The 23,475-nt window shown below is 52.0% G+C and overlaps 1 protein-coding gene across 1 annotated transcript in view; it reads right to left on the reverse strand.

Annotated features, from left to right (window-relative positions):
• LOC119104694 (collagen alpha-1(I) chain) overlaps positions 1–20,831 on the reverse strand; it is an 81,055-nt gene extending 60,224 nt beyond the window's left edge. Inside the window, exons 1-2 of the mRNA XM_037228412.1 lie at positions 20,778–20,831; positions 9,375–10,123 (exon numbers count right to left, since the gene is read on the reverse strand). Coding sequence (XP_037084307.1) covers positions 9,375–10,123; positions 20,778–20,831 — 803 coding nt within the window. The remainder of the gene's footprint in view (positions 1–9,374; positions 10,124–20,777) is intronic.
• Positions 20,832–23,475: the final 2,644 nt, after the last annotated feature.

A 23,475-nucleotide genomic window follows, 5' to 3' on the forward strand; every position in this document is an offset into this window, starting at 1 on the left:
AAACAGCCTATCTGGACGAGCGACAGTGTCAAGCGACACGGGAGAACCGATTGTTTAAAGGTCCGATTCTCAAGCTGAAGAATCCGCGGCAAAGACCGACGACTTCTGACGTTGCTATTCAGAGGCTGCAAAGGCGAAAACGTTGGAGCTTGTGGTTTCGATGTTTAATGCATGACCTGTCGTGATGCTGAACAGAAGATTGGTCTCAGGCCTGGGCGCTGTAAACGAGATCGGAAATTCCAAGCAGTTTAAGTTTAAACTGCTAAACGTAACCTTATATGCAACGACAATTGCACATACTTAAGTGGACTTCCAAATTTTATCGCTTGGGATTCGCGGGACAGTTTTTTGCGCGCGTGCCACTTGAGCGTGGTATGTACACTGTCTCTGTCGAAGGATATTTTAAAAATTTTGCATCTGAGAACAGAAAAAAACTTTGTCGTGTGGTCTTGGGTTCAAAGCACTTCTCTGGCAATACCTTTTTTGCACCAATACTTGTGCAATGCACCAAGAACCCACCACTCATGTCGTGCCGACCTTGTTCATCAAACAAATTCACCGCAGATTTTTTGCTTGGGATCACTGTGTATGACGTCACGGTTTTACGCGTCGTACAATCCTGCGTCACGGGCTCCAGGTGAGATTGATCCCTTGTGCCAGCTGCCAGACGACGTTTTCCTAAGCCCCGTGGACCAGATTGACCCCCTTAGCTGGCAAACAGGTCAGTTTGCCACGTCGCTCGGGCAACCCAATGTCACGCCGCTTGGACAAGCCATTGTCACGTCGCTTGGACAAGCCATTGTCACGTCGCTTGGACAAGCCATTGTCACGCCGCTTGGACAAGCCATTGTCACGTCGCTCGGACAAGCCAATGTCATGCCGCTTGGACAACCCAATGTCACGTCGCTCGGGCAACCCAATGTCACGCCGCTTGGACAACCCAATGTCACGTCGCTCAGACAAACCAATGTCACGTCGCTTGGGCAACCCGTTGTCACGTCGCTTGGACAACTCATTGTCACGTCGCTCGGGCAACCCAATGTCACGTCGCTTGGGCAACCCGTTGTCACGTCGCTCGGACAAACCAATGTCACGTCGCTTGGGCAACCCGTTGTCACGTCGCTTGGGCAACCCGTTGTCACGTCGCTCGGACAAACCAATGTCACGTCGCTTGGGCAACCCGTTGTCACGTCGCTTGGACAACTCATTGTCACGTCGCTCGGGCAACCCAATGTCACGTCGCTTGGGCAACCCGTTGTCACGTCGCTCGGACAAACCAATGTCACGTCGCTTGGGCAACCCGTTGTCACGTCGCTTGGGCAACCCGTTGTCACGTCGCTCGGGCAAACCAATGTCACGTCGCTTGGGCAACCCGTTGTCACGTCGCTCAGACAAGTCAATGTTACGTCGCTCGGACAAACCAATATTACGTCGTTCGGACCACCCAATGTCACGTTGCTCACACAACCAAATGTCACATCGTTTGGACAACCCAATGTCGTGTCGCTCGGACAAACCAATGCTACCATTCTGGGATTCTTATGCAGAGCCAAAATAACATCAGATCACTGAGTCCCTAGATCGGCATCTCTGCCCTGCACCACAGAGCTGGTCCCGTAGAGTTCAACTGTATCGCAGGTCAATGGGGTCAAGCTTCCGTCTGCGCTCAGGTCCCGCGGATGCTTTGTTGAGGTAGGTGTCACTCACCTTTCGGCACTGTCAGCCATCAAACTCGGCAGACTTTGACCTTGATTAGTTCTATAAACAAAGCCAATACCAAACAAGTGACGGCATAGGAAAGACCACAAACGTCGAATCCGCATTCATAAATAGCGCAGGGACATGACTCGTGTGCTGTATTTTTATCAACCGACGGTTAGTTCGCCGCCAGCCAGTCGCGTGATGGGAACACAGGCACCCTAACTTCCCCAAAGTTCGCCAGTCACATTCAATAACTGAATGAGTAAATATCTTGTTTGGTGCGCTTTATTCTTGGCGGTCTACAGGAAAAACCGCGGGCGACTGTGATCGTACACAACTTGAAACGTCAACTAGGTATTGACAATGCAACGAATGTGTGCTTGATGACGTCGTTCAACCAGCACCTCATGACACACTGAAGGTCAACAACTGCAACATGATAACTCTGAACCCGTAGCGCTGGAAGGCCAGAACCTCAAGTCCTGTCCTGTTAATACCGAGTAAAAAATATTCATCCACATGAAGTGGGCTAAATCCGTTGGGAAACACAAATTTGGGAGACATAAGGTATCATCGAGGCTTGGGCTCGAATCTCAATCACTTGCATAGCCACACCCCGGCTCGGATTGCAGCTCTGCCGACGCAGTCAAATATATGCCATCAGGCAGTCAGACTGCAGCTCCAGGAGCAGGGAGCTAACATTATTTTACACATAGAAAGAGCTAACTGATGTCCTCCGGTGGGACGGATATTGGTACGGAAAAAGGGAGAACTGGAAGGCTAATTCAATCATTTGGTCGTCGAGCAATGAATCCAGTATGATTGTCGCACCGCTCCACGTCGTGCCCCAAAAGCATGGTATCATGCTCCATTCGCCCAATGAACAGCACCCTCGTTGCCCTGTGTATCATCATGTATCATCCAGTGTCCGAATGTATCACGCGAAATATCATGCCGTATCCCCAAATGTGCCCAACGTATCACTCAACGTATAATCGTGTATTACGCAGCGTATCATCATGTGTTATAACCAGTGCATCCAATGTATCATTCAATGCATCGTCGTGTATCACCCAATTTCGTCACGTTCGTCACGTCGCGTCACGTCACGTCACGTCGCGTTTCGTTTGCTCCATGCCGCGCTGAACATCGAAGAAAGGAAGGCGGCCAAGGGTTACAGAAAAGTGACACATTGCTGTGCTGCTGTCTATGAGTGAGACATCGCCTGATTCGACGTTAATGGATGAATGGGACGGGCTTCATGTGATCACAATTTCTACGCTCAGGGGGAGAAAACAGATCGCTCAATGTATTCTGGTGCCCACCATTGCCAAATGTTCGAAAACTTGTTGCAGGTAGTCATTCAGCTGGTGACAGGTGATCGTTTGCAAAAACCTTGGCAAAAACTCATCCCAGGATCATGGAATGATGCCACTTATTTTGATTTGAATGATGTTCGTTGTACTCTGGTTTTAGACTCCGTGTTGAATGACTCAGATTCAGAGTCAGATCGTTCACCCATTTTGTGGGGTCAGTGAATGATTTCAGCCAATGCTAAAAATTGTTGTCTAATGCGAGTTCTGCAGAAATTATTCTGATCTTGCTAAGTCACACCAAGCCCTAGCCTACGGCTCAGCCAGCGCCCGACCCGGGGCTTTCAGCCGCGCACACGGGAATGGAGGGGGCTGCACGTTACTGAATGCGATCACATTTTGTGTTAAGCATCGTCTTTCTTAGGGCCGATGCCTTCAAAAGTACCAATTAAGTTAGTGCATCTGAGTTGCTAAGTTGGAACGCTTAAGCTTATAATGCAGCGGTCACAACGAATATAAGCGGCAATAAAAGTATATTTTGAACAGCTTTGGTGAGACCGTTAAAACAATACTGATTGCTATTAAGAGTGGGTCCGGAGTCCGAGCAAGACTGACTTGAAAAGTAAGAAAAAAGTAAGAGAAGTAACAGAAAATTAGGCAAGGTGCTCAACTCGCGCGGCCGACCGTCACTCCTTCCACGAATGAACATTTCTGCAAGTGCTAATCACATTATCATATAGCTGTCATCGAGGCAAAACAAAATTATGTCAATGCCTATATATATACATATATATATATATATATATATATATATATATATATATATATATATATATATATATATATATATATACATATATATATATATACTCTATATACTCTCACCAACCATATTTTCCTATTGTATATATATATATATATATATATATATATATACAATAGGACAAATATACGGAAATATAGGAAAATAGGAAGAAGCAAAGGGCCCTCTGATCGTTGAGTTCGAGAATAAAATAACAACAACATATAACGTCGTTCCAGTTTAAACTCTCACCAACCACCAGCCTTCAGATCTTCTGAGCTTAGGTATCTGGAATGCAAAAACAATATCACACCGTACGGCGTGAACGCCTCAGGCGACGGCCACAAAACAACTGTGAAAATAACACCCGCACATTTACCCACAGAAACGCGGCGAGGGCAAACAGCTAATAATACCGCAGCGCGGAAGGCGGGCGGGACAGGTATTGACGTTGGCAGCTGACTGCCCGCTACGCCTCCAGCCACTGGTGTCGACAAGAGAGAAGCACGGGCGGTGCTGACGCCCCCGCGGCGACGGCCCGCGCCGCGCGCTAGAGAAGGCTCCCATCGCGCGAGAGAGGTCCCGTTAGGGGAGAGGGCTCTGGTTAGGGGAGGAGTCTTCTCAGCAGAGAGGACTCTGGCCAGGAGAGGACTCTGGTCAGGGAACAGGACGATGGTCAGGGCAGATGACTTTCTACAGGGATGACTCTGGCCAGGGAGGACTCTTCTGGTCAGGGGAGGACTCCGGTCAGTGGAGGACTCTGAACAAGGTGGAGGACCAGCGTCAGCGGACTCCCGTCAGAGGAGAGGACCTTCGGCAGGGGAAAGGGCTTTCGTCGGAGAAGAGGAATCTCGTCAAGGAAAAGGGCTCTCGTCAGGGGAAGAGGGCTCATGTCAGGTGAGAGGACTTTCGTCTGGGAAGAGGACCCTCGTCCGGGAAAAGGATTCGGCAGACAGATGAACTCGTTAGAGGGGAAAGTCTTTCGCGAGGCAAAAAGTCTCGCCACAGTAGGGGACTCCCGAGGGCAGATAGTCATCAAGGGAAGAACTCTGTTCAGCACAGACGGGTGAATCAGAGGAGCGGATTTTCATCAATGAAAGGAACTCCGATTAAGAGAGACGATTCTTCACCAAATGGAATCCCCGCCAGCGAAGGGGCCTGCCGGGAACGGGCTCTTGGCAAGGTACGGCGCTCTTTTCAAGGTGGGGTCCCTCGTCAGAAAAGAGTCTTAGTCAACGGAAATCACACCTTTCCTGAACAGGGCGCTCTCTCCAAGATACAATCGTGCCGTGTCAGGAGAATTATGCTCCATTAGAAAAAGAAACTGAAGACCAGATATCAATTTCGACCACTTTGACTCCGACGTCCGCAGCTCCCGAAAGAAGACTTTCTTCACGAGATGACCATTGGTCTGAGAAACATCTCGTCGGAAAACTGACCAGCCCGCGTGTTTCGCACCGTTCAGCACGTGTCTATCTCTTGTCTACCTTCTATCTACTACTATATTTCTATCTTTTATCTATCTGCCTGCCTACCTTCTCATGCCTGCCAATAATCATCCTGTCGCCATAAACCGTCCCCTAGACGGCATACTTTATCTTCATCAGCGGCAGACCGCGAAGCGCTGGAAAGAGCACGTGGTCGAAGATCTGCAGCGGCCAAATTTATTGTGGTGTCACCGGATCTTTCATTGCTCTGTCATCGAATCACCCGTCGCAGTGTCATCGGTAAATCCCCCGGATCCCCTGACATCACCGACATAGCCAATGGCCCCGCTCCCAAACTCTAACGTTCGCACCACTGTTCGGGAGCGCTAATGATGGCATTGCTTTTTTCGTAATTCTGAACAGCAAAGATAAATTACGTAACCAAGCAGAGCGAAGCAGGGAAAGCGGACACCGGCGGATGACGTAATACTCGTTACACTCGGCCGATACTAAAGTTTTGCATCGCAATGCTTGCAATGCCGACGCCAGCCTGATTGTCACTGAATTCCGACTAGGTCACGCTTGAAGCTCCGCTGCTTTGAATATCGTGCTGCGGCACATATAACCGTACAATCATTCAAGCCAAGTCATGCGTTGCTGGGTTGATTGGGGTCGGGGCGCCGGAATAAGTGGCTGTTCGAGATGTGGCTGTGTGTGAACGTGTGAACGTGTGAAGAGTGAACGCTGAGATCGTGAATCGAGGCATGAGTGAATGAGTGTGAACCGCGGCGCGTGAATTCTGAGGCGATGAGAACGCCTGACGAAGCGTCCCGGTATACCCTCGACGAGAACCGGAGTCCGTATGACCACTCAGGATGAGAGTAGTCTCAGTCGTCAGAATGAATCTCTGAAGCAGACTGAGAGCGCAGCTTGGTCGTCTGAGATTTGATGTTTGTCACACGACCCCATAAAGACGTGAAGAAATGACAGTGAAAGAATTGTGCGCCAAAACTTCACACCCGAGTCAGAAAGCAGGGGCGTCAGACACAAAGCAGGGCATACAGCATAGCATAGAAAAATAGCAGGGGCACACAGTCAACCTTCTTGTTGTATATAAGCATACGCTTGGTGGAGATGACTGACCTATTTGATTGAGATTCTGGGGGTACATATCACAGAAGCAGGCATCTGTCGTACATATGCGCTTATTTAGCCCGGCGGATTCCTGGCTGATTATATAACAGGACACGCCTCTCATGTCCAGACACCAGAAGCAGAGATTGGAAGGTGAAATAATTATCTTTATAATTTCTCACGTTCTGGCAACGCACTGGGACTTCCAACAAGGATATCTGAGGGCGTGCTAAGAACTGGGTAAACGAGCGCTGCTTCTCACTCATGGTGGATCTAACTCATGGTGGATCTGACGGATGGTGGATCTAACTCGTGGTGGATCTACCTCGTGGTGGATCTAACTGATGGTGGATCTAACTCGTGGTGGATCTAACTCATGGTGGATCTAGCTCATGGTGGATCCAACTCATGGTGGATCTCGCTCCGTAAGACAGACAACAATACGGAGACAACCTGACGAAGCTACGGTGATGTTCATCACAACCAGGGGTCGTTGCCCCGTGGTTAGCCTGCAATCCTGAGGCCCTGCTTGCATTGCACACTTAAACCGGCATTAATGTTCATCTTCGTCCTTGCTATCGTCCCGTGTTTACAAAACGTTTCCATGTCCATTTCAAGGGCGGGGCTTGGTAGAACAAGTTTGGTTCCACGTTAATTCTGAGAAGAAAAAAAAATCATCTTCCATGCCATTGTGGCACTCCATGACTGGCAGCATTAGCCGCTAGATTCAAAAGTTCACTTTCACCTCTCTTACAGATCACCGCTCTGGACTTGCAATGGCCTCCAGAATGTGGCATCGATTCGAGAACCGATGAGCCGGGAGGAACTGAGATGGCGTGCTGAACGGCTCCCGATTGATTCTCAAAACGCTCTATTTGCTATCTCAGATGCAGTTAGTTTGGTTTCATTTCGAGCGTGACGGCTTCGGTAATGATAGTTGTCGGAACAGCGTGACGTCATTGAAAGGAATAATCCGAAATAGGTGTGAACATCGCAAAATAGTACGTAAATAGTTTGCCTCCCGCACGAGAAGTTTGCTAAGTGCCATCCAAGTGCTGATCGAACCTTGGCTGTGATTGGCTAATGCACGTCAAGACGTGGCGTCATGATAATCGATGACTAGCGCCGAGTACAGTGTGGTGTGCTTACAACAGTGCTAAGCTCATTTAGGGAGTTCTGTATTCCGGACGACTGCTGGCGAAGAAAAAACTCATTTAAAGGGTACTCGCAACCCTCAGCCATTTTATGTGCTCTGCTAAATGCACAAGACAAGACGTTGGGTCGTCACATTTTTTATTTATCCTTCTTTATCCATTATCACTTTTTCTCTTTTTCTCCTACCGGAGCTCGCCAAGCCCTCCGTGCCACCCCGTAACTACTCCATACAAATGCATCTCTCTATCTTAGCCTTGGTGTCCCACAGAGACAATCCGCGGATCGCCGCGCGCCTTTGGGACCCGTCCAAAGCCACAGCCGCGCCGACGCGGTCCCCACGGCTGTGACGTCACGCCTGTGGGGCCGCAGGACGGCTCTCTCGATGTTACAACATGCGCGCAGTGTGTGTTTACATCAGAGCACAAGCCATCGTGGCCGATGTCGTGTGTGGCCAACCACCGGCCGCAAGCCCGGAGGCCACGAGTTGCACGTGACCACGAGCGCGACTGGTGACTGCGGCTTTCGACAAATGCTCTCCATCGCGGAGGATTTCACATGCTAGTTGTTTGAACGATGGAACCTTGTTAGACTTGTGAGCAGCTGCCAGTGATCTGTATTTGTTGAAAAGGACCATGTTGCTCCACTTTCATTCAAGCGATGGTGAGACAATCGGTCGCAACCGAGCGAACCGATCTGGAAACAATCGAGCGGAGGCTGGGCTTCGAAGACGGCTCAACAACGCAATACTTCACTTACGCTGGAATGCACTGCTCGCGCATTTGCGCAGCAGCGATAGACGACTTGAACCGACAGTCGGCAACAACCGATACTGCGTAAGACGCTGCAAGGCCTCGCAACCGCTCACAACCCTATTCGGGAATGTCAATATCGATATCTCATATAGCGCTCTGTTGACGTTTAACATGCGGAATAGATGACAAAAGAATGCGGGGAGTTGGACAGCGAATCCGACATTGACATCGAAATCGAATCGCCATCGAAAAATGTCGACTACTGAAGCAGACAATTTGGAATACTTTGGATTTATCATGGGGTTGCCCCCACTAACTAGAGTAAAATGGCAAAATATTCAGTTGAAGTATTACATAATACAAGCGACACTAGTCATGATATACTCTGACGGTATATCAGTTGAAATGACATGCGCGGAGGTAATTCACATCTCAAGCATTTATTTTCTAACCTTTACAGCGTCTTCGGGACAAGGGACCACCACCAGCCCTCGTCTTCTTTGATGGCCCATATCATGCCGCTAGCCTATTATCAGGTTCCTTTTCTTTACGCCCAGTCACCGACACAGGTTCTCTTGACCCTATTCTGACTTCATTGCGCCGTCCTCTGGCGTCTGGCCTCTGCCACTGTCCCTGTGTCTCCTTCGTGACCTCAAGTGTCTGACCGCAACCCCCTCCCAGAGATCAGATCACCCAAACCTTCTGTTACTTGACCTCAGGTCACTGAGGTTATCAGATTGCAGGCACTGACCTTCTCACTTTTGGTTTTTGGAAAGGCAAGTTTCGAAACTTAAGGCCCTCGATCGTTTGCTTCCTGACTTCAGTGCAGAGACACTAATCCTGTCATACGGCATGCCATCAACCCCTGGGCATACCGACTCTGTCGCAGACTCCTCCGCGACCCCTTGCCACCACCCCCGCCGATGACCTCGTGACCACCTCGCCCCAGGTCACTGACCTTGTGAACCCCCTCTCCAAGTCAATGAGATCCTGACCTTCCTCCTTAGATCGATGAGTTCGTGATCTCCTTCTCTATGTCACTGACCTCGCGACCTCGTGACCTCGCGACCCTCCTTCCCAGGTCACTCACCTCGAACTGCCGGCGTTCGCCTCCTCCTCTCCGATCACGCCCGGTTGAAACTCGGGGTGGAAGTAAACAATGCTCGACTTCTTGCGCGTCGGCGGCGGCGAGGCGGCCGGCACGGGGCGCGAGAGGATCCTCGCGAGATTGACCGGCGAGCGGCGGCGGGTGGCGCGCCCTGCCGCGCCGCTGAACGTCGTCACGCCGGCACCGGCGCGGCGCGCGGCGCAGCACGGCGAGAAGAACGAGCCGCACACGTGGGGACGGTCGCTGTCCGGGCTGGTGGCTGTCGGCGCTGGAGACGCTGACGGGGCGGAGGACGGCGAAGCGGCTGTGCCTGCGGCGTCCGAAGCGCTTCCCACGCTTGCCTCGCGCGCAGCGGCGTTGGGTCCGAGTTCGCCGGTGGGTTTCTCTGTTTTCCCAGACCCGCCAGATCCAGCGGGTACAGGGAGCCCACTGGACGCCTTCAGCGAGCCGCCCGACGCACCAGTTCCAGCAGGGTTCTTCGACAGTCCACTGGATCCTCCAGGTCCACCGGAGCCCTTCGCTGGCCCACCCAAAGCAACACCTCCAGCAGCGCCTTTCAGAAGTCCACCGGATCCTCCAGGTCCATCAGAACCCTTCGCCTGTCCACCAGCGGCGCCAGACCCAGCGGACGCCTTCAACGGTCCTGCCGCCGCAGCGGCCTCCCCTGCCGCGGCCGCGGTCCTCGCCGCTGGAGCGCCGGTCCTCTCACCCGGTCCGCGCGCGCCCGCCGACTGGCCGGCGCCGTTCTGCGCCGCGCGCTGCGCGCCGTCGGCGGTCGACCCCGGGAGCGAGTCGGGGCTGCGGCCGCGCGCCAGGCGTCCGCGCAGCGACTGCAGCGAGCAGGCCAGCCGGCCGGGCCCGGCGGCGCCCTCGGCGGGCGCCGGCGTCGGCGCCGGCGCCGGCCTCTCGGCATCCACAGGTGGCCGGCTCATTGGGGACGGCTTGGCGCGCGTGGAGCCGCCGCCGGACACTGAAACGGAGAAGGGTGGGTATTAGCCGCGGGTGGTTGATTGGCAGGTCGGGTTGCCCGCGAGCAGACCATCAGCGCGGTTCGGTTTAGGCGTCACGACGCAGGGTTCAGAGAAGAGGGGCAAACGCTGCCCCCCTCTCCCTCCCTTGGAGAAGACGAAAATGTCAAACCATCAGATGGAGGACGCCAGTAGGGTTGCGAGAGTGGTGCCGGCTCTGAGAGACCGGGTCCCGGAGAGTAAAGAGAAGTGGGATGAGACGTGGGCGGGTTGAGACGTGGTGGGCTAGCAGATATGTAGAGAGCGACCGAAGAACCCAAGTCATGATAGGATGCGAAGAGCACACGTGCGTCACAGCCGAAGGCGCCTCAGCGACAGCCCCAGCAACTAGGGCACTGGTCGACAAGAACCAATGAAAGACGATCGACGCCCTGACAAGCGATAATGGTGGTGGACCGTGCACCTTCTTTATGGTGTTCCCTTAGTGGTGTTATGGAGACTGGAGGGGGCAAGATGTGTGCTGGAGCCATCAGTATTCATTTGAAAAATACTACCCTTTCCGACTTATCTCGCTCAGTTGCTCGGATTATGGTCGATGTTTCTGTGGTTTTTGTATGCGATGTGGCTCTTTTAGCGGCAAGCATAACGCTGCGATAGCAAGAAGAGACAAACAATTCACCGCCAGCAATCAACCCACCAGGTACAGCAAACACGAAGAACGATGAGAGGGTTTCCCGTGGGTAAATGACATGTTACCATTCGACTAATTGTTTTCCAACGTGCACTCTCAAAGTTAGTTCAAGGGAAACCATGGACGCACTAACTACACGCATCTTGCCGCCATTTTACGTATTTATTTCGTTTCAAGACCAAGGACAATGGCCATTTTCAGGCCATGAATAAGCCATACCGTCTAAAATGAATAACGTCTTAAATCAGAGCTGTCAATTCAACTAATATTTCCTCCATAACATCGTTTAACCAGCACCTTCTGGCATGTTGAATATATGCATATATAATATATATATATATATTAGAATATAATATACAGTATATAATCGATAACTTAGCATGAGAACTCGGAACTTATAATGCCAAAAGAACGAGAGCTGCAGTCCTTTTTTGCTTACATTAAGTAAAACGATCTGCTCTGCTTTTCGTCTGCATCTGTACCTTTATACGGCCGGAGTGCATTCAAACACCCGCGGTATTTCATCTGCGCCTATCCGACTGTTCCTAAGAGTCTCCCTTTTGCGTAACCGGATATCAGCTTCCGGTGCGGCTCTCTCCAGCACGCAGCGCGGCGCCGCTGCTGGCTAATATTAGCCAGTGCCGGTCTGGCCTTCGGGGCCGGAAAGTATCCGTTTTCTCGACCATTTTGGCAGGCACCAACGTACTGGAACGGATTGAAGACCGCCTAAGCACGACAGTTTGAGAAGACGCGAGGCCCACGCGTGCTTCACTTGTCATTCGGGTTGAAATGGGCTGAAATATCACGGCTTGATGTGCATGAGTCTAGCTTTCTGGAGTCCTCTGCTGGAAACGGAGGAACTTGAATGTCGCGCTCAGAAAAAAGGCGGTTGAAGCTGCTGGCGGTTGTTCAAGCGCCCATGATCGCATTTGTGTTTTATGCTGCTTTATCCCCTGCTTATGATTAAGATAGGCGTGTCATCTGGGGCTGGGGATCGACGCAAAGCTAAAAAGCTGAAGTGCACGTCGAAAGAAAGGTAATCGAGTCTCCGATTGCAGGCGATTTTACGTCCTTCGTACCACCTTGTTACACAACTGGAGTTCTGCCAGCTAACATAGTTAAAATGTGCCAAACCTTTGTGAGTGAAATTTATCAAACGCTCCCACAGGGACGTTTGAGCGCGGACACGAAAATTCACACCACATTCGTACATCTTGTCCATACTGTGTCCAGCTGTACAAGTACATCCAAATGTTCAAGCCTCACCCATATGATTCCCTATACATTCGCTTATTCATTCACCCATTTCAAAGGACTTCTTTCCAACATATGCCACTTGTAAAGAGAGACAAATTATGTCCACACAAGTTGTCGTTTCTCTCGTACCATACAGGTTGTCATTTCTCTCGTACCACATAGGTTGTCGTTTCGCTCGTACCACACAGGTTGTCGTTTCTCTCGTGACACACAGGTTGTCGTTTCTCTCGTACCATACAGGTTGTCGTTTCTCTCGTACCTCACAGGTTGTCGTTTCTCTCGTACCACACAGGTTGTCGTTTCTCTCGTACTACACAGGTTGTCGTTTCTCTCGTACCACACAGGTTGTCGTTTCTCCCGTACCATGCAGGTTGTCGTTTCTCTCGTACTACACCGGTTGTCGTTTCTCTCGTACCATACAGGTTGTCGTTTCTCTCGTACCACACAGGTTGTCGTTTCTCTCGTACCATACAGGTTGTCGTTTCTCTCGTACCACACAGGTTGTCGTTTCTCTCGTACCACGACGCATACTGCAGCTTACTGGTCTGTTTACAGCAAGTGTCGAGCTCAGGTGATTTACCAATAGAACGCACAATTCATTCAGGCATCTTCTTGAAATCAAATAGGTATGTGGTACAACCGCCATCGTCCCACCGAACCCTCCTATTTTCGCTATATACATACACACATATATATATATATATATATATATATATATATATATATATATATATGTATGTATATATATATATATATCCAATATAATCGCTATATATAAATATCCAAGGCCAACAAACGCCCTTACGCATTGATTAATGTTCTACGTACGAGACCTTGTCATTTTCGGCATTTATATACCTACCTTTAGCCTGCGCGCGCAAGGCAAGATGATGAGCGCGGCGGCGCTGAACGAGCGTCTACCCCGGCAACACCCCCGCTCCCCTCCCGGTTAATTGTCACGGATCTATAGCGCTGGCATCGATGCGACGAGCGAGCTTTTCACCCTCCGGCAGACGGCGCTCTTTCACTCCTTTGACCTCGGACTGCCTTTGCCCTGCCGTTGCTCATGTCGATCGCAGGACCGCAGGCAGGGGCTGGACGAGGGGGGAACGGGGGGGGGAGGGGCGGGGGAGCAACTGTTTTCGGCAGCAACACGCCAACAGAAAGGACTCGGCGCCTGATCGCGGACTGGCATGATCCTCGGCGTGGCAGGCTGCCCTGCCCCCCCCCCCCCCCCAATCCCCCAAACCCCCATTGCTCTCATGCATACTTTTGTGCCTGTGCCAGGCCTTGCATGCCTGCTTCTTTTGTCGTCGTCAATAGGCATTGCGCAGGGAGCTCTGCAGAAGCTGAAGGCCACCTGTGTAACAAGCGCGCCACCTTTGTCTACCCGCACGAACGGCTGTGTGCCGCGACCACGCCGAACACCAGCACGAGGAACGGCACCCATTCGTCCATACGAAGGTGAAAGCTGGTGTTGATTGGCACTAACACGGCCACAATTTGGTGGGGCCTCAGGTGTTTCAAAAGGCTTGGCCCTCTAGATAGCTCTGTTTAAATGGGCCTAAGACGACCACAGTTTGATGGAGCCAGAGGAATATATGCGAATATATATATATATATATATATATATATATATATATATATATATATATATATATATATGTATGTATAGTCCTCCGCATAGCACTTCTTATGCGGAGCACAACAGAAATTTCAACTAAAATTGTTTTCAACGGAAAAGCATGACGCGTAATTGAAACCGCCTTAAAATACGCTTCATACAAGCAACGCACGAGCGTTTTTCACGTAACCGATTTGTTTCATGTGAGGGCGGGATAGATATCTCTACCTCGTGAATTTCTTCGAGTGCATCATCACCAAGCTGAGCACTTGGGATCTGAAGGCTTGCTGTCACCGTCGCGGCAGGCTATGCAAGTGAGTGTCAGATCTCTATAGTTGTATAAATTCCCCGATAAGGTGGCTACCAAACAAGGTAACCATGCGGGGGTTGGTTGGTCCCGCGGTCTATGCCCTTCCTGCCAGAGTGAGGGGCAGACAAAGCCATATAGCCTCAGCAGCTGAGTGCGTCGTAAATCCCTAACGGCACATCAGGTGCAATTCTCAGTGGAACGACGCGCAGGTGTTTTATGGATGTTACAAAGTTATCTCAAATTTCGGTAGCAACGGCTAAAACCGCCTGCAAAGTGAGCGCTGGCATGAAACACCGAAGGCAGATATCGCGAGCCGACAATCATATAGACTATATTGCATTCCACTAATTCAGTAACTGTCCGTGAGAACTAAATCTGGACAAATTCAGGCCAATCAGTCGCATTCTGAACCATGGGTCAGAATCATCTTTCGAGCGCGACTCCCGCCTTAATTAACTCTTTTTCATAGCACGGAATGATGGAGGGAAGAGTCAATGCGACGCACCGCTGACGTTCGAAGTCAGGGAAAAGTAAAGTTCAATTTCTAAGCCTCGCGAAAAGGCCAGTAGATTGTTCATAGCAGCATCTCGGGATTAGTAATAAGTTTGATACTTCTGGATGAACACTTAGTCCGATGATGCCCGATCAATGAAAAAGGCTCGCTGAAAATCACACTGCTTCAGTTTTACAGACCAATACTTACGACATTAGGGCACATAGCAGCATGAAACGTACACAGACGTGTTGCTTGTGTCACTCTCCGCTATATGATGCGCAGTTTTTGTATTTTGAGCATACATTAATGACGTATAACTCCGCTAATGTAACAGTGTCGCCCACCGCCCGAGACTGGCACATTTATCAGTTACTGCCCTCCCCCGCCGCCGGCCGTGGATCGCCGTGCAGTGTTCTTGAAACACCGTCGCCCCTCCGAAACCAGAAAGACTAGAGACACGCCTTGGTCTCAGAATACGTTCAATAAATGACCCACTGGCTACTGATGAAATGTAAGTGCTGGCGCGATTCTACGACATACCTGAGGCATATCCTCAGAAAACCTTAAGGAGGGAGCCCCTCCCCTCCCCCCTTGCCAGGGCGAGGACTAAAGGAAGATGCGTCCGACCGCGCAGTGTTTGCCTCAGCAGTGCGTAATTCAGCACGCAGTCATTATCATTTGATGCATCTTTTGCGCGCGTTTGTTTGGAACAGTAAGGTCTGCCTCCACATAAAAATATGCCAATGCAGATCGTGGCTCAAACGGTTCTTCCGAAACGCCATCCAAAACTAATGCGGAGCGTCTGGCTCAGCTTCACTTTACGGCCGGATCATCTGAAATTTGGGACGTGAGTAATGATCGCTAACTCAGCAGAACTCAGACATTGTGTGGAGAACCAGAAATCATTTCAAATGGCGTTTCCAGCTTTTAAGACCAGTCTGACCGCGATGCACTGCCGAGTCGGGCTTCTGTCCATCGCTCGTAGATTTTTATGAATGCTATGGGTGCTTCTTTTTTATCTTACCGTGCTCTTTTAAATCTCTGTTCTCATTTGTGGTAATCTGGGTTCCCATTTCGGCGCGAAATGACAGACTGCAGCTGTCCAAGCATAATGCTTTGGAAGCAACTTTGAATGATATAACGAACGTAATTTTTCGTGTGGAGGTCAATCGCAAAATCAGCAGGAAGTATAGGCAATGATAAGAGTACATGTGTATTTCAAGTCTTAATCAATATCAGCGAGCCTTTAGTCTGCGAGAAAAAAATCAACAGGCGAATAATTTGCGGGCCAACACCGCACCATTTTGCACACCGTTCTCTGATCCGGTCCTAACAGCGTATCATAGACCATAGCAACCGTCAGCATCACAGCATTCTGCCTAAAAATTCGACAAATTTGACGCGTATCAGCTTACCAAAGCGGTGTCAAAACCCATAACTCGCAGAGCGATGCCAGTGTCATTACGTGGGAATGCCGCACATCGGTGACAAAAGTCGTGGAGCGAGAGAGGAGAAGGAATCGCTACCCGCAGCGAGCCGCGTCAGGGTTTGACCCTACTTGTCTTTTAACCGCGACGTAACACTACTTTTTCCTCGTTGGGCCTTTCACGCAAGACGACCGGATATGCGGCAGTTTTTCTCTATGGATGTCATGCAAGATTTTGAGCGCTTTACCACGCGTATGATGATAGTGTTCTGCTAATGGAAGTTTGCGTATTTAAAGCATCTGCAGGGTGGGTACAACGCGCGAGTGATTAAACCCAGGAACGGAGCAATCCAAGAATGGTTAACTCAGGTCACGTACAATCCATGGAAAACACAACGGAAATAAGCATAATCTAGCGTGCATAGCAGGCAGAATCTGCCAAGTCGAGAACAATGTTCTTCGCGGAAGCAGGGGCGCAGTGAAGCGGGGGGGGGGGGGGGCTCCCCTAAGCCCGTAATGTTCTTGTTTGTTTTGCCGTAGTTGGTTCCTGCCAGAATGTTTCAAACCGCCGTGAAGCGTTCTCCGGTGATGCGTTCTCCGTTGATGCGTTCTCCGTTGATGCGTTTTCCGTTGATGTGTTCTCCGTTGATGCATTCTCCGTTGATGCGTTCTCCATAGATGCGTTCTCCGTTGATGCGTTCTCCGTTGATGCGTTCTCCGTTGATGCGTTCTCCGGTGATGCGTTCTCCGGTGATGCGTTCTCTGTTGATGCGTTCTCCGTTGATGCGTTCTCCATTGATGCGTTCTCCGTTGATGCGTTCTCCGTTGATGCGTTCTCCGGTGAGGCGTTCTCCGCGAGGTCTGCCCGCTGAAGAAAACCTTGCCTGCGCCCCTGGCGCGTAGGACCGCCACATGCGTGCTTCTATACTACGGCTGGGAGATGTCTGTCAGTGCGGTCTTGTGAGAGTACCAGTCCCCGCGTCTCGCTTAGGGACCGATACTCGTTATATCTCACCTGTGTATCTCACCTCATCTCTCACCCGTGTAGGCCGACGCTCGTTATATCTCACCTGTAAATTTCACTTCACCTCTCACCGAAGAAGACCGACGCTCGTTGTGTCTCACCAGTGCATCTCACCTCACCTCTTATCCGTGTAGGTCGACGCTCATTGTGTCTCACCAGTGTATCTCACCTTGCCTCCCACCTATGCATGCCAACGCTCGTCATATCTCATCTGTGAATCTCACTTCACCTCTCGCCCGTGTAGGCCAATGCTCGTTATATCTCACCTGTGAATCTCACTTCACCTTTCACCCGTGTAGGCCGACACTCGTTATATCTCACGTGTGTATCTCACCTATGTAAGCCGACGCTCGTTATCTTACGCTTACTGCAATATCACGATCGGGTCCAACAGTTCCCCGACTTGCTCACCCCGACTTGGGAGCATCCCGTCCCGTCAACATTATCAATCCCCACTCGCAGCATGCCATCGACCCAGCCGGCAAGGCGCATCAGGTGCTTGCCGCTCCACGACCCCAGGTGGAACCAGCCTGCGAGTCGAGCCCCTCCCCTCATCCTCCCCCGCGTGATCGCCGCGTTATCCAGGCAACGCGCGGCAACAGACGTCAGCAAGATTACGGCGTTCGCCGCCGCCGGTGGCGCCGCCGGCGGCCGCTCGGCGAATTACTGCGGCCGTCCGGGAGTCGGACTCGACCGCGGCGGCGGCGGCAGCGATGGCTGTTTGCGGGGGAGGAGAAAGTTGAACGCGCGCCACGAGCGTCGCCCGCGGCGCCGCGATCGTCGCGTGTTGCCACCGGCGGCGTTTCGACAGCCTAGGCAGTTGACAGCGCGTGGAGCCGGCCACGCGCTCTGACGTCACGCGCTCTGACGTCACGCTGCTCTGACGGCACGGCGGTCGGGCGGCGCGACGTTATTAACGGGCTCGGATTTACGGAGTGTGCGCCGTCACGGGCTGCTGTCAGCGGTGCATTATGCTCTGTCGTCCGCTGGCCAATGCTCTCCGACTTTGCTGCCATCTGTTGTCCGCTGATGGTACTCAGCAGCACCAGTGCCCGCTGCCCACACTGACTGTACGCACGCTGCCGGAAGTCCGATGTCCACTTCCCGTCCACTGTCCACTGCCGGTAATCCACTGCCACTGCCGGCTGTCCGCTGTCCACTTCACGTCCACTGTCCACTGCCGGTAATCCACTGCCATTGCCGGAGTCCGCTGCACGTGTTTCCAGTGCCGGCATTGGACAGAGAATGTCAGCATTCTGCTGTATAAAGTCCACGGTCTGCCGTCGTCAGTCGTCGTCCGTTGGTCCCTGACTTCCGTCCTCCGTCCTCTGTTCTCTATTCTCTATCCTCTGTTCCCTGTTCTTTGTCCTCTGTCCTCTGTCCGGTGTCCTAGGCCTCTCCGCGCGAGGGGTTCCGCGCTCAAGGATGGGGTTTTACCACGTCCTTTCTTGCAACGCCCGCGGGCGTGCTGTCCAAATTCGCACGCTCTCTCCAGCGGGGGAACCTGTCTTTGTACTGACTTGAAGTCTCGTCCATCATTCCCTGTCGCCTGTGGTGGAGGCAATGCCGCATGCTGCCCTTCAGTGGTCAGCTGCGTCCCGCTCCGGGCCGCTCGGGCAGCTCGGGCAGCTCGGGCAGCTCGGGCAGCCCTGGCAGCAGGCAGTGGGCAGCTCGAGCAGCGGGCGGCGGGCAGCTCGGGCAGCTCGGGCAGCTCGGGCAACTTGGGCGGCTCAGGCAACTTGGACAGCTCGGGCAGCGGGCGGCGGGCAGCTCGGGCAGCTCGGACAGCTCGGGCAGCGCTGCTGAACCCCGAGCTCAGCGGCGTCGCCCCCCAGTGTCGCAGAGACCACGCGGCTGCTCCTGGCGGGCCGGCTGACCTCGGGCGACACAGATGAACACGTGGTCCGGATCTCCGCGGGGTTCGTGACCAAGAGGCTCGGCTGGTGAAGGGACTGGGCAGCGGTTTAGGAGACGGTGGCAGCTCGGGAGCGGGCCGCCCGGATGGTGGCAGAGCAGCTGGCTTACCTAGCATTCCCGCTGTCGGGAGGCCATTTCGACGGAAGCGTTTAAAATAAAATGCATTGTCTCGGAATGCGGCGTGTGACGCATTTGCACTCCGAAATGCGACCCAAGATTGCGGCTTTCGGGCAGGGGAAGTTGCGCAATCCTAAGTGGAAAGTAAGGTCAGCCAATGCCTAGCAATGCCGCACCCCTGTCCACGTGTCATGAAAGAACGCCAACGTTTGCAATACTGAAGCTTTGTTGCTAGCCGGGCGGTGTTCGGATACACGCTTGGTATGCCCTGCTCACTTGTGCTAGATGTGGCCAATTTCATGGTTATTTCTGTCGCTCCCAGATACAGCGATAATTAATGATTAATTTGAGGGAATTAGAGCGTGGTCGGAGGTCGCCCGGCACGCTCCTCCGCCACCCCCACCACTGTCCCCCCCCCCCCCCCCACCCCACTCGCCCACCTACACGCCTGCCGGGAGCGCCGTTCTCATCAGGTTTACTTCAATTCGTTCTGCACATTTGTCACAGTTGTTAGCGAACAGCTTGGTACGCGGGCTATATGCGCACTGCCGACAAATTACGATTGCTCTTAATGAGGGCAAGTGGCCTGACATCGTGCTAGAGAACTAGATAAGGCAGTCATTGCGGCACTATACAGCATTTGTCAGAACGCCAGATTTTACTTAGAACGTTATCATGACATAAACAACTCAGTTCAGGTACGAAAGCTCACGTGCGGAAAACAGTAATTAACATAAACATGTGGTGAAACGCGCTGCCCACGCCCATTAAAAGCCAAACAGGAGTTCCACAACCGTGCGTTTTATGGTCTTTGGAAACCATGAAATGACAATCGCTACGGGGGAAAACTAGTGATTACCATGACCACATCTAGCAATCTCCGGCGCTGGCCTTGGCGTGGAGACAACGGGCGCTGAAAGCCACGCCACACAGCTTCATCAGTCGCTCGATAGGTGGCTCATGATTCACAGGAGTCACGTGCGTTGCCAAGCATCGCTCGTGAACCTACCACCCTCGTGAGTGGGGTGATAACACTGTGGCCGGCGCAGAGGGCCTGTTTTCTTCTTTTCTTGCCAGTTGCCTCCCTTTCCGTACCCCACGTCATCCTTCTGGCCTCCGCTCTCTCCGTCTCTCTTTTCTGTTTGCCCTTTTTTCGCCACCCCTGTCTCCCCTGTCTTCCTCCCTTTCCTCTCCGCGTCCTTCCCTTGGTCTTAGCCTGCTAACCATCCTCCATCACTGCCTCTGTTTTGCTCCTCTTTCCCCCCTCTCCCTCTCCCCCTTACTTTCCATCCCCCCTTTTCGCCTTTTCTTCCTTACTTATGGTGGAAAGGGCCATCTGCTGATCCTGATGGAAATCCTGATCGCGATGATCCTGACCTGATGCTGATCTTCATTCTCATCCTCATTCCCACCCACATCCGCATCCTCATCCTCATCCACGCCATCGTCCACATCCAAGCCCACATCCTCCCTCCCCCCACCGGCTCCCGGCTCCCACTTCTGCTCCCGCCTCAGGCACCAACCTCTTCCCGCCTTGTCCCAACCACCGTCTCGCCCTCGCTCCTCCCTCGTCCTCGTCCTCGTCTTTGTCCTCGCCCTTGCCATCCATGCACCTTTGCTCTTCTCCCTTTTCTCTCGCCACATCTCTCCTCTCCGTCTCTCTCGTTTTGTTGTACTGGTCTCCCTTCTCCATCCTCCATCCTGTCACACGAGTCGTTACCAATCATGATGCCGTAGATAATAATAGTGAACAGCTGCGACGCCGCTGAAGTACTTCTCCTGCGCCGCTTCTTCTTTTCGGATCGGGATTCCTGGTCGCTGTTCCCCGCACAGAGGGCGTGATGACGTCAATGACCAGACACATGGTGGTTTCCCTGCACCCACCATCACCGATTCTTCGGAACTCATTTATTAAACCGGATGTTTGTTTATTCACCTCATCGAAGGTTTTGCTTGTCGTAAAGCAAGTATTTTCCTAGTATCAATCAATGTCCTGTTTCACGCTCATTGGTGAAGGCGGAAGTTCTCCCGCTCATCCCAGTATCCACCCGGCAGCTGATTCGAGCCTCCTGCCATCTACCGAGCAAGTCTGAACTACCATATCATAAATCACACGCCAGGCTCCACGGTGGACGATATTTGGCAGCCGGGTGCGCGGGAGTGCATCTCCCTGGATTCAACGGGAGAGGAGGGAGGGAGGGGGGGGGGGGGGGCGGCGGGGGAGTGAGCCGATAAGGCTGCTTTAACATGCCCCTGAAACTTTATTTCCTCCCCCATTTCGCCCGCTTCAAATTGCGTTGCTGCTGCTGAAAAAGCAATAAAATTTGGTCGATTCCATAATTGGTTTGCTGATGAGGAATGACATCTAATTCGAGCCGATGTGGAGCTGCAATTTTGAAAAAGCTTACATGGGATGTACCTTACAGAAAAAAACATCACAGTAAATCAGCCGATTAGGATGGTTTTTTTTTAGTCATCAAAAGTGGCCCGAGGTGCAAAAAGACAGTTTTATGTCGAATGACGTGGCCCGACAAGTAACAATAAAGGGCTAGATTATTTTGTTGTTGTTTTTCGTGTTTCCTGTCAGGATGAAATTATACATAAAAGTGAAACTGAACTGCACGACGTTCTCACCAGGCATGTCGACAATTGGAAGGGCGGAATGGGTTCAGGCTGTAGTCCGTAGGGGTCACCAGGTTATTTAGTTCTTTGGATCAGAGCCCTTTCGATTATTGAAATACCAGCACTGAGTCCTCCAGAACTAAGGAGTGAAAGGAACTGGATAAAGGTGGGACAGGACTGCATGCGCCTGGGAAGATAACTGCCGAGCTTATCCCGCGCAGGGACCCCTCGGAATGCGCTCTGGGCGCCCGTTTGGGGTCCCACCACCAGGCGGGTTCTCGGTCCACCCGTGACTGGCGCATGCAGCCTGCCCCGGACAGGCGGGGCGTCGCGAGGATGCAGGATGAAGCAAGAAATGGGATAAGAGAGTCGGATGGGTCAACAGAGTGGCCGTACTAAAAATAAGCGCGAGTACAACTTTGAAACGTTGGAAAGTTGACATAGACATAGGCGTAGGACTCCTTGCGTTTTGGTGCGTCGGTGTTGCGAGCGGAGATTTCGCAGGTTAAAGATAACCGACCTCCAGTATACCAGGAGATTATAGTTAAACGACGCTATCCAGACACCGCTGGTTATATTGAGAAAATCCAATGTTCCTCGGAGAAAACCAGGAGAATGGGAATAAAGTTGGGTTTAGAAATAGTTGGATATAGTTAGGTTGGTAACCCAGCTATATCTCCATTCTCCTGGTTTTCTCCGAGGAATAAGGATCATACTACTGTCTTATCTATGTGAATAATGTTCCTCGCTAATAGAATCCGATGGTTGTAAGCTGTGCCCGTGGACAGAGCTCCGCGTAAAAAATCGACCAACATCACTCCAATATTTCTTAATCTTAAGCGTATCGCATAAACTGTGTTAATTCCATTCCTTGACACCCTTTTTGTGGTGACACCCTTTGTGTGGTGGCTTTGAAGCCGGGTGGAAGATCCACCGCTCGATCGTACCATCAGCGTACCCTACCGTCCCGATAGACTCCACCGTACTCTAACGTACCCTACCGTCCCGATAGACTCTACCGTACTCTACCGTACTCTACCGTACCGCACATAAGCGTTCTCTACCGTCTCAGTTGGTGGAAGCGTCTGCTTTACGATTCGTCTACGCGTGGCGAGGTGGGTTCGATTCACTTCAAGAGTTTTCTGTTTCTACCTTACTCGGATGGCCCCCGGCCGGTGGCAGCGGTCACACTGAGGTCAGCGGTCGTGCGAGGGCGGGAGGAGGCGTGCCGAGCATTGGGACACGTTAAACTTTCGCCACATATCATGAATGAACAAACATGATGCAACACGTCGTAAGCCAACACAGGGAAAGGACAAGGGTCAGGATGCTAGAGACTCAGATACGGGTAGACAAGCACATACGAAGTAGAGGTTTAAGAAGGATCAAGCATGTTGCGGCGCACTAAACCGCGTTGGTGCCACGATAGCAGCACGCAGGACAGCGCGTCCCAGCGCGTTGACTGTACATGGAGTTTGGCGGACACTCAGGCGAAACCATGGGAACCGGGCACGCGGGCGTAACCATGGGAATCAGGGCGCCCTCCGAGGCTAACCTTGGCCGGCGGCTGACTGCGTCAAAAGCTCGAGGCAGAGGCGTGATATGTGCGAAATGTTGCGCAGCGAAGGTAG

Source organism: Pollicipes pollicipes, unplaced genomic scaffold (assembly GCF_011947565.3).
Source record: "Pollicipes pollicipes isolate AB1234 unplaced genomic scaffold, Ppol_2.1 Scaffold_6052;HRSCAF=7182_pilon_pilon_pilon, whole genome shotgun sequence".
NCBI lineage: Eukaryota > Metazoa > Arthropoda > Thecostraca > Pollicipedomorpha > Pollicipedidae > Pollicipes > Pollicipes pollicipes.